This window comes from Ostrea edulis, chromosome 7 (genome assembly GCF_947568905.1).
Source record: "Ostrea edulis chromosome 7, xbOstEdul1.1, whole genome shotgun sequence".
Lineage (NCBI taxonomy): Eukaryota > Metazoa > Mollusca > Bivalvia > Ostreida > Ostreidae > Ostrea > Ostrea edulis.
In genome coordinates, this window is record NC_079170.1 from 81353328 (window position 1) to 81365787 (window position 12460).

The following is a 12460-nucleotide window of genomic DNA, read 5'->3' on the forward strand; positions in this document are numbered from 1 at the left end:
ACTGCTATTGTGAATAATGTTTATATAAAGAATAAGGATTACCATGTTCTTCCACTTCTTTTATCCCCAGTTAAACAAAACTAGACATTATTCTACAATATTTCTTTTTGCAACTCTTTTATTCTTTTAAGGTAGAGACCGATAGCAACCACGTGATCAGTAAAAATCGTGTATTTTCACGTGAAATTATTTTTCGGAATTCCGTACATCGCCATAGAGTAGTTGAAAAACAAAAAGGGGTTCCGAAAGTACAAGTTGTTGCTGTGACTGAATCGATGATTGAGAGGGTCGTCTCGACGAAAGATATAGAAATTTGGCCATAGTTTAGATTAGGAATACGTCAATGTAGTAATAGTGGACTAAATGTTTCGTCCGTGCAGAATGGCACTTTTTACCTCACGAAATTCACCACCATGCATAGCTACCCTACGTAAACAAAGTTGTTGATGTAGCGTGATCGTGATGTCCGAGTGCTGCATGCTGTGAGTTTCAATACTGTTTATGTAGTCATTGAGAGTTTAAACAAAGTTTCTTCTGAGAAGAGGAATTCGATGGATGCATTCAACGTGGACAACGAAATCATAATTTCGTTTGGTAAGTGAAAAAAATGGCAAATTGAATTTGTATTCAACCCACTTTTCCTCTGCTATTTCACAACGCGATTTTATAATAACATCTATAAACGCACAATTTGGAGCTGTTTCATTTTTTGTGCATTTATGTATTCCATATGTGCCCAAAATATAACTCCTACATGTGCATGTAATTGTAAATGGATGTCATGTATATGCCAGATTTGAAAAAAAATAGGGCTCTCACAAGTTTGAGGGGGGGGGGAGGGGGGGAGTGTTGCACTAAAATTCTATTTGGTATAAATGATAGTACTTATAGTATCTTGAAATTTCATTGACCTAAGAGATATTTCAAATCTGGGGTTTCATGTTTCATGCAAGCATGTAGGTCTACAAAACTTTATTTAAAATATTTGTAAAATCACAAACCCCCTCATAGGCAAATAAATGTATTGTATGAAAATAAGATATGTATGTCCTTCTCTTGACCCACACTCCGTAAAGGAGACAGGTCTGATAAATCTAGAGTTGACTTGTTTTGATATTATTAGAATGAACTGGCAGTTTATGAAAACATATCTGTCATCTCATATTGATAATTATGATGTTTATTCACCTCATTAAGGACCTAGGGGTGGGAGGGTATGTACAGTTTAAATAGAAGGTAACTATAACAATATGAAATAAATAACAATCATGCAGATGTACTACTACTGCAAGAGTTCACATTGCTGCACTGCACACATTTAACATACATGTAGTGTTACATATGTAATAATGATTTCAGACAAGATTTTAAAAATTAACATTATAAAATACATGTTATGTGTGTAATTTTCAATATATCAGCATTTTAAAGTTCACTAAACATGCATTGAGACACACAATTTTAAAATTGACATTGTCTGACACAGTATAATTAATGATTAATACTGACTGTGCAAATATTAATTATGATGATTTTTTTCTAAGCATCATCCTAAGGACCAGTGCAAGTTGAAATGGGCTTCCAGCCAACAACTTCAACAGCAATTTGCCATGAAAATCAGCAAGAAAGGTACAAAATTTCTATCTTAGTAAGATAGAATTTTTCATTTTAACACCAGACATTTATAAAGAAAATTCTTAGTATATTAGATATTCATCTTTTTTTCAATATTTGAATATACAGAATATATTTTTTATAACAGGTACTTCATTTACATTGATGATGTCATATCCCCTGGACCCCACAACTTTACAGGTTACAGAGAAAATTCAAGAACTTCTGCAAAATGTGGGACTTGGATAGAATCAATAATGTATTTGTGAGCCCAGAGCAATGGATATATTGTGCAACATACTAAAGTGTGAATTTAATGGAAAACAAGTACATGTACTCATGTATTACATGTCTTTTTTAAAGACAATAATATTGTATAAATATAGAGGAAGTGTCATTGTTGATTATTCTAAGTTTTTGATATATCAAAATCAGTAAACATTTCTAAATGAAAATAAAATACCAATTTTATAATTTTAATTAATGTGTTTGAATTTCTCATTTTCTAACCCCCACCCCACCCCCGTTACACACACTCAGTGCATATATACTGTGAATGCAATATGCATGCATTCTAGGTTATCCAAGCGAGTTTTTGTTTCAGTGTGAGACTACAAGTAGGACTCATAAACTTATGAAGAGACATATATATTTGTGAGAGCAAGATAGCTGATATGAGCCTTGAGATCAATGGGTCAAGCCGTGGTGGTGGTCTAGAGGTTAGAGCGTTCGCCCCGCATGCGGAAGGCCAGGGTTCGAATCCCGGCCGCGACAGACCTGAGTTGTTGAAACAGGTAGTGACAGTTCCATTGCCAAACGCTCAGCATCAGGTGTGAATGTCACTGGTCCTCGGAGATGACCTTCAAAACGGATGCCCAGTGTCACAGTAGATGTGGCACGCTAAAGAACCCTCACTGCTCAATGGTCGTAAGCGCCGAGCAAAGGCCTAAATTTAAAGCCGTTCACCGGTCTTGGTAACGTCTCCATATGAGTAAAAAATTCTCGAGAGAGACGTTAAACAATTAAGATACAATCAATCAATCCATGGGTCGATTGGGTGGAAATCTTTCCATTGATATTAAATATAAAGTTGTTATTTAAACATATTTGGTGCACTATGCTGTATAATCATATCAATTTCTTATAATAGGTAATCGTGTCTGGTTATTATAAAAAAATGTATGAAAAATAACTAAATATTAATGCAATCATTGTGAGTGCAAAAAGGTCAATCGCAAGAGCACATACATAAATGCATTGGCGGATATAAGGGGTGGGGTGGGGTGGGGGGTGGGGGGCAACCGGCGTGAGCCCCCCTAAAATTTTGAAGTTTAAAGTAAATCGTGGTCTCTTGTTTAGAGAAATATATACGATAAAAGAAGCCATAATTTCCTCCACTCTCAGAGAAATAAATGTCTGACAAAATCTTTTGATTTATTGAATTACTTTTAGTGGGAGAACTGCTACTTTTTCCAAAAACCCTTAAAATTTGCGTTATTTTATTAATTTCACCTTATTAAAAATGACAGAAAATAATAATAATGACTACATTGGAGACATATTTTAAGCCCTAAAAAATCTGTAAAATCCAGGAGTTTCTGGGGAATCGCCCCCCCCCCCTTCAAGGCGGCCCCCAGACCCCTGCCTCATACAGTTGCACCCCCCCCTCCCAACTTCAATTCCTGATCCGCCCCTGAAATAGCTTATAGAAACCTTCTTATTGTCATGTTCAATTTTCAAAGAGGTAATTTGGGAATGCTTAAACATTCTAAGTTATAAAAAGGTCAGTAGTTTATCTCTGCTGGCTGAATCTTTCTTCTCAATGCACTGAGTGCAATTCATGACGTCTATGTTCCTGCTCATTCTTTCTCCTCCATATCATGCAGTATATTAAAGGGGTTGGGATGTAATGGAGACATTTGTTTTAACAAATATAAATTGTATTTCAATTTTTTGTGGGGATTTTTATTTGGGAAAACTCTTGATATTAATCATCAAATATGATGACGTATGATAAATCTATATTCTGAGTGTAAGTGCACAAAGGTCAACAACGAGAACTACAACAAAATATAAGCTAAAATTTGAAATACATACTTTCTGTATTATATTTATTAATTTAAAAAAGGTATTACAAAGAATCTTCGAATTTCAGCAAGCTGTTTTTGATGGATTGTTTACAACATCTTTTAATAACCCTTTTTCTTACGAAAATGTGTAGTTTGTTAAAAGGGGGTGGGGTTAGGAATTTTTTGCTAGTTCCATATTGAACCCCATTATGGTGTATAATTTTTTTCATATATTTTACTTACTAATAGACTGACCACTTAATGAAATAAAATAAAATAAAATGAAATAAAATAAGAAATTTGATGGGTAATTTTTTTGCAGCTTAAGCAAAGGTATGACCCTGTGTGCAAATATTGTGCACTGTTTTAAGGTAATTGGCCAATGTAGCTCTGTTGAAGTAATGTTGTTGCATGTTAATAATAATTGCTGAACTTGAAATTGATGTGTAATATACAATTATGTGAAAGGTTGTTTGGAACCATATATGACAAGTTATGATCCTTTTTACAATAAAAATGTTATAGCTCTATTTGTATATTGCTCTCTACTTATTTTTCTTCACTTTTTACGCTTTACAAGGACTAAAGAAGGTGTTGTTAAAATCGCCATATTTCTCAAAAACAAGGTCGATTACCTACATTGATTTTTTATTATGTTTTATATCGAAGCTTCATCATAGACATATATCAAAATAAAAAAAATTCAATGGTTATTTTTTTTAGCATCAACCTATCAATCTCTACCTTAAGAAAATTTAAACTTCATGAAACGTTTGATGTCAGGTTGAGAGGTGTTTAACATCAACATATAAAGTGCAATGCAACAGTATAAGTTTATAGCCGACAATTCATTGATTACTGTAACAATCAAAGTTATGTATGTAAATTAATTTCTAATCAGAGATTCCTGTTACCTATATATGGATTTACCTGTCATTCTCTGTTACCTGTACAGGGATTTACCTGTCATTCTCTGTTACCTGTACAGGGATTTACCTGTCATTCTCTGTTACCTGTACATGGATTTACCTGTCATTCTCTGTTACCTGTACATGGATTTACCTGTCATTCTCTGTTACCTGTACAGGGATTTACCTGTCATTCTCTGTTACCTGTACAGGAATTTACCTGTCATTCTCTGTTACCTGTAAATGGATTTACCTGTCATTCTCTGTTACCTGTACAGGGATTTACCTGTCATTCTGTTACCTGTACAGGGATTTACATATAGATCTACATTACCTGTACAGGGATTTACCTGTCATTCTCTGTTACCTGTACAGGGATTTACCTGTCATTCTCTATTACCTGTACATGGATTTACCTGTCATTCTCTGTTACCTGTACAGGGATTTACCTGTCATTCTCTGTTACCTGTACAGGGATTTACCTGTCATTCTCTATTACCTGTACAGGGATTTACCTGTCATTCTCTGTTACCTGTACAGGTATTTACCTGTCATTCTCTGTTACCTGTACAGGGATTTACCTGTCATTCTCTGTTACCTGTACATGGATTTACCTGTCATTCTCTGTTACCTGTACATGGATTTACCTGTCATTCTCTGATACCTATACAGGGATTTACCTGTCATTCTCCATTACCTGTACATACACTTACCTGTTGACTTACGCTTAACCCCCTTGCCTCCTTTGTTGCCCGCAACATTTTTAGTTAAGGCCACTCGTATTATTTCTGGGGATTTTTCTGCAAAGAATAATGAATCTTTCTTCAACAGGCTGAAATTGAACTTGAATTTTTATATACATAAGAATAATCTCTGATAAATTCCTGGTAGGTAAAAGGTGAAACACATGTGAGACCCTTTTCAAAATCTTATATTATAACTACAACATATTGAGAAAGCCATGAGATCTGGTTGCATCAATTACATAAGAATAACATGAACTTTGAAACATATCTAATAAAATCAAATTTAAAGGTGTAATTCTATATGACAAAAACACTCTCATACACTTGATACACAAAATAAGTAATATCTATCTATATGCACACATTTTTGCAAAGAGTTTATTGTCCTTAAGGAAAATTTCAAGTTAAGTTTTACATATGCACTAGAATCCTAACCTACTGTTAAGGTTTTAATAATGGTACCTTCACATTCACGGATTTTTCTTACGGATCCTTACGTAATATTCCACAAATCCGTCAAAGTACATGGATCGTTACAATTTAGATACGGATACCGACGAGTGATTTACTAATGCTTGCGATTGACTGAGTTGGAGATCCATAAAAATCCGTGGGTGTGAAGGTGGTATTAATAGTAAAGTTTAAGTATGTACTCGTAAAGTAATCGTGTTTATACGTAAAGAGCTCGTAATGACTCTGAACAATCCGTAAAGCAATTGTAACGCGACGTGAATGAAATCGTAAATATCACTTAGGCATTCGTAATAATCCGTAAACAACTCATAAACTATCCGTAACATATCGTAAACTAACCGCAAAGATTCGTAAAAAAAACTTTTTACGAGTGTTTTACGGATTCTTACGAGCAGTTTATGTGTTCTTGCGATCAGTTTGCGATACTTACGGATTGTTACAAGTTGTTTACGGGTTATTTACGGAAAATGAAATCCGTGGACAATCGTGAAATTTTTTTTGACATGTCAAAAAATTTGCCCCTACTTTCACGGAGTGTGAAGGTGGTATTAACGATCAAGCCATATGTACTTTCAATATCATAATTCGATCAAATCTAGGAATGAAATACACAGAACAGCAACAAAAATAGTTACTTAAATACGCTTGAGTGAAGATGGTATGGTGAAAATCTAGCAATACTGAATATTGTAAAACTAGAATACACCAACCCTTACACAAGATTTCTCATCTATATCAAACAGTGTCACTTTTATTTTCATACAAGAATTTTTTTTTCAAGAATCCTCTCTCACAGTTTCAAACAGTGCCACTTTTATTTTCATATAAGAATTTTTTTTCAAGAATCCTCTCTCACAGTTTCCACTGACCTCTGCTTTTCAGCGACACACGATCCCTCGGCCTTGGGAGGATGGTCGATAAAATGGTGGTGTGTTTTTTCTGAAGGTCTGCATAGTTATTCTTCTTTTCCAGGAGTAAATCTGTCTTTCTTTTCTTGTCATCCTCTGCAAGTTTTGTAAAGAACTTCCAATGCAAAATGTTTTTTAAAGAGATAGCAAAGGGTTTCTAAACTATGTTACATTTCATTATTGGACATGGAGTGCACACCTCAGGTGAAACTTATTTCCTTGATATCCCTCTCTGTGCCTTCAACTGACGAAACAGGACATACCTGAGTACATGAACTGAATGGATATCATTACATTTACCATTAATTAATTCATTATAATGATTTAATTTTGAAACAATGCCAGCACTCCCTTAATTACTAAATCAAAACACCAGATACAGTGTAACACTTTGTAAACATCACTCAGTTTAATTTTAATGCTTATATCGATAATGTACAGTATATACTAGTATAACTGGGAATAATCGTTTTTGTGGGACGAATTTTTCATGTTTCAAGCAATTTAAACCTGTATTTGTAGATCTGGGTCTTTTAGCATACTTGTTTCTAACGATCCGGCGCACCCAGGTTAATCGGCAATGACCGGCAACATACTTGTGAGCCGGAATTCCACACGGATAAGCCGATTGAGCCGACAATTTTTGATAGGCGATAGCGGCTTCAAACTCAGGCTGGCGTCCTTGGAGACAGTAGTATCAAGAGTTACTTATTCTAAGACAAATTGTTTTTAATTTCTACACTGGTGAAATAAACATGATTTGTTCATTTCTATGCGGAATAATGTTTATACAATAGAAGGTCAACATTTTCATTACTGTACTGTAGCCGGGTCACTTGATTCTTAGCGCATCGCCGGGTATACCCGGCTTAGTTCGACTCGGCAGGATTTTTTCAGAATCAAGTATGCTATTTAAGTCTAAACTGGTTCCCCACTGATTGGTGCTACACACCAGAGAAGTGAGCTCAACAGGGTACCAGTTTAATTTAAGTCGAGCTTTCCTAGGTAATTATGTGTTTACCTGATCAAGACATTGGGCTCACGGTCAGTATGACCGATCGACAGGGGATGCTTACTCTTCCTGGCCACCTGATCCCACCTCTGGTATATCCAGGGGTTAGTGTTTGCCCAACTCTCTATTTTGTATTGCTTGTGGGAGTTGTGAGATTGATCACTGTTCGTTATATTCACTTTTCAACCCAAGGTGTGATATATAGAGAAATTTTAAGTTTTCAGGAATGCCGACACATTATTTAGAAATGTCAGGATGACTTGAGTTCGTCTGATTTCATTGAGTGTGCTGTGGTACGCTTATGATATACTGTAATCTTTTCTTTTTATGGCAATTTTCTGGGTCCTTTTATGCATTTCTCAGCTTCTCATTCGCAGTTAACATTAAACTTAATTAAAAGTCAAAACGAGTAGTGCATTGCGAAAGTGACGAATGAATGTAGAGAGAATATAAGAGTTGCTAAAGAGTTTACAATACTCTATTAATAAACATTGTCGGCTACTGAAGCAGTCTATATGCATTTATTTATTTCAGTCCAATTTCTGTAGTTGGAGACGATCCCTTTAAATTGTAAAAGTCAGCCGTCGATCGTAAAAGTAAACCTCTTCGTAAAACTCCAGTAATAACATGTCATGTGTTTGAATTTTTGAAGAGATTTTCTAAAAATAGAATAAAGGTGTCATGTGTGTCGTGTGTGTGTATACCTGTGTTGTGTAATGTACCTGTCGTGTATGTATGTATACTTGTGTTGTGTAATTTACCTTTCATGTGTGTGTATACCTGAGTTGTATAATTTACCTGCCGTGTGTATGTATACCTGTGTTGTATAATTTACCTTTCATGTGTGTGTATACCTGTGTTGTATAATTTACCTGTCATGTGTGTGTATACCTGTGTTGTATAATTTATCTGTCATGTGTGTGTATACCTGTGTTGTATAATTTATCTGTCATGTGTGTGTATACCTGTGTTGTATAATTTATCTGTCATGTGTGTGTATACCTGTGTTGTATAATTTATCTGTCATGTGTGTGTATACCTGTGTTGTGTAATTTACCTGTCATGTGTGTGTATACCTGTGTTGTGTAATTTACCTGCCATGTGTGTGTGTGTGTGTATACCTGAGTTGTATAATTTACCTGCCATGTGTGTGTGTGTGTGTATACCTGTGTTGTGTAATTTACCTGTCATATGTGTGTGTATACCTGTGTTGTGTAATTTACCTGTCATATGTGTGTGTATACCTGTGTTGTGTAATTTACCTGTCATATGTGTGTGTATACCTGTGTTGTGTAATTTACCTGTCATATGTGTGTGTATACCTGTGTTGTGTAATTTACCTGTCATATGTGTGTGTATACCTGTGTTGTGTAATTTACCTGTCATATGTGTGTGTATACCTGTGTTGTGTAATTTACCTGCTATGTGTGTATACCTGTGTTGTGTAATTTACCTGTCATATGTGTGTGTATACCTGTGTTGTGTAATTTACCTGCTATGTGTGTATACCTGTGTTGTGTAATTTACCTGTTGTGTGTGTGTATACCTGTGTTTGTTTACATGTAATTTACCTGTTTTGTGCTTGTATTTCTTGAGAGATTTGGCTCGACTGTACAACCCACTCCAGTTTCTTAATAGATGCCTGGAAAAAAAAAGCATTCACTCGATGATCTAAGAGAATAATGTTCACAATAACTGGATGGATGATGTAAATAGCAATATCAGTAACTATAACATAAATGAGAGAGAGAGAGAGAGAGAGAGATAAAGAGAGAGTGTATTAATAGCTGGATGGTGATACATGTATATACAGAATAGCAATAGTAACAGCTGGTGGATGATAAATTGATATGCCCAGATTTTACCACTCCGTTAAATATCAGCAAACTATAGTATTCACATGATGATTATGTTAATATACAGAATAGCAAATAGGGAATGGTAAGACACATCATTGATTCCTGTGACAGCATGATGTCATTAATTTGTGTGACAGTGTGATGTCATTGATTTGTGTGACAGTGTGATGTCATTGATTTGTGTGACAGTGTGATGTCATTGATTTGTGTGACAGCATGATGTTGATGTCACTGTTTTACCTTCCACTAAGAATTTTTCACTCAATAAGACGTCACCAGCCGTAGGTGAAATACCACAAATTTAGACCTATGCTTAGCACTCAGAGCTGTAGCAGTGAGGGTTCATTAACATGCCAACATCTGCCGCGACACAGGACCTCCGTTTTTAAGGTCATGTTCAAAATGTTTGACGTCTTAGGTTTGACGCAGCCATGGTCCGAGTGGAGCTCAAACTCGTAACCTCCCAGTTATGTAACGAACACTCAACCACCGAGCGACACTTTATTTTGTGTAACAGCTAGTCTAATTGTTTCGTAATTACACTGTGATGTTGATGTTAACATCTTGTGTGACATGGTAATCAATACTGTTATTTCAATGCCGTTAAATCATAATACTGTAAACGTATTATATTTGGCGTGTACGATATTTGGCGGAAATCGTTTTTTCAACAAGTTAGCGTAGATTTGATTTAGCGCATTCCTGAATTACTTTAAACATCTAGATTTACGGATGGCATTTAGCGATGTACTTGATTTAGCGGAAGCTGCGTTCCGCCAAAGGCACTAAATAGAATACACAGCCAAATGTAATACATTTACAGTAACAATATCAGCCCTATATCACATTCCATATTTCTAGATTTTACCTGTGATCACTCATGACATGGATTAAGACACTATATAACTTTTACCATACTCATACTCAAACTCAGCCATGTTTGTTTTCAGTCCAACTCTGTGCAAGCCTCAAAGTATACTCAAAATGTCTTGAGCATGTACTCCATTTGAGTATGAGAATGATTTAATAAAAGTTTTATAACATTCATTTTATGTACGAGTACGCGTTAGAGCACAGAGTTTGAGCATGAAAAACATGCTCAAAAAGTTTTGTAACCTCCAGGTCAGAATGTTGGCATTTACATACAGTGTGTAGAATTTGATACCCTCCCGTCAACACTTACGGAAACATAGAGGAGTCCAGGCCTGCCGCTCCGAGTTTGTCACCAGGAACAAAACCATCATCACAGATATCGAGGATATTGTCTGGCGATGCCACGCAGCGCGCGTCAGGCAGCAGTGTGTATCTACTATTGTTTACACTGTCGTCCTCTTCATCTCGTAAGTCTGTTGATACAGTGTGATGAATGACTTTACAGGATGTCAATCCAGTCTATGCGAAAGACATCGGACCGTCGGACCTGACCGATGCACAGTGCCTGAGGTCAGATGCACCGGACCGAAATGTCCGATGTTTAAGTGTCCGGTTTTGAACTTTACTATTTTGATGCGGAGTCATTCAAATATTTGTTATAAGAAAAAATAGCACACAAATCCAAATATGTAAATGAATGTGATTAAAACCGCATGGACGGTCTAAAGTATTATACGGGAGGGATCCCAAGCATAATAAATAAGATTTCCTTGGTTTTGCATTTTCACATGTTTCACTTTTTTACATTAGGTTTTTCGGACTGACAAAATTTGGTTCGGTCCGGTGTGTTCATTGATTACACAGGACCGAATGTCCTGTGTGGTCCAAAAAACTTTCGCATAGACTGTCAATCAACATAACGCTGAATGAAATCTTTACAGTTACTGATTTCACGTACCAAACAGATATTCAAAATGAAGAAATTGTACTTTATCAATTAGACAGTAATGGTTTATCAATAAGTAGTTATGATTCATTAATTAACCTTGCAGCGAATTACATGACAAGCTTTTCACAACTATTTCCCAACACTTTCCTCAGCTCACTAAGCACAGGGTTCAGCTTTAAAACACCTGACATCTACTACACATCTACTACACATCTACAGTACCTGTATTAACACAGTGAGCAACGCTAGATTACATACGTGTAACGATTGATTGATTGATTGTAGATTGTTTAACGTCCCTCTCGAGAATCTTTCACTCATATGGAGGTGTCACAATTGCTGGTGAAGGGCTACAAAATTTAGGCCTACGCTCGGCTCTTATGGCCTTTGAGCAGGGAGGGATCTTTATCGTGCCACACCTGCTGTGACACGGGACCTCAGTTTTTGCGGTCTCATCTGAAAGATCACCCTATTTAGATGCCTCTTATGACAAGCAAGGGGTACTGAGGACCTATTCTAACCCGGATCCCCGGGGTGGGGTACTGAGGACCTATTCTAACCCGGATCCCCGGGGTGGGGTACTGAGGACCTATTCTAACCCGGATCCCCGGGGTGGGGTACTGAGGACCTATTCTAACCCGGATCCCCGGGGTGGGGTACTGAGGACCTATTCTAACCCGGATCCCCGGGGTGGGGTACTGAGGACCTATTCTAACCCGGATCCCCGGGGTGGGGTACTGAGGACCTATTCTAACCCGGATCCCCACGGGGACTACCTGTAACGAAAGTTAGTATGTTTGTTTATGGTATGTCCCTTTGAGAATTTTAAGCTCGACATATTAAAACACCTTCAGCTTTAGGGCAAAGTGCCACAAATTTTAACCAATGCATGGTGCACAAGGCCATTAGCAGTGAGGGGGTTTCTTCGCTGTACCAACATCTGCCACGACACAGGACTTTGGTTTTCAAAAAACTCGTTCAAAAGACGTACGACTCTCACTTCTACATGGCTGAGGAGCAGACACTACCTGCTTTTGTTTCTATGGTT

The 12460-nt window shown here is 36.6% G+C and overlaps 1 protein-coding gene and 1 long non-coding RNA gene across 6 annotated transcripts in view; one reads left to right on the forward strand and one right to left on the reverse strand.

The window, feature by feature from the left end:
* Window positions 1-12460, reverse strand: part of LOC125657049 (general transcription factor 3C polypeptide 1-like) — a 172641-nt gene that overhangs the window by 94785 nt on the left and 65396 nt on the right. For all 4 annotated transcript variants that reach the window (XM_056145465.1, XM_056145467.1, XM_056145469.1 and 1 more), the window contains exons 22-25: window positions 10774-10936; window positions 9303-9373; window positions 6681-6815; window positions 5305-5391 (exon numbers count right to left, since the gene is read on the reverse strand). In XM_056145465.1, the coding sequence (XP_056001440.1) occupies window positions 5305-5391; window positions 6681-6815; window positions 9303-9373; window positions 10774-10936 (456 nt within the window). The remainder of the gene's footprint in view (window positions 1-5304; window positions 5392-6680; window positions 6816-9302; window positions 9374-10773; window positions 10937-12460) is intronic.
* On the forward strand, window positions 132-2088 carry LOC125674086 (uncharacterized). 2 transcript variants are annotated; one of them, XR_008797348.1, is made up of 3 exons: window positions 132-594; window positions 1545-1629; window positions 1763-2088. It is a non-coding gene; the product is annotated as an uncharacterized LOC125674086 (long non-coding RNA). The 2 variants fall into 2 exon arrangements; XR_008797349.1 differs by lacking the exon at window positions 132-594 and having other exon boundaries at window positions 1218-1629.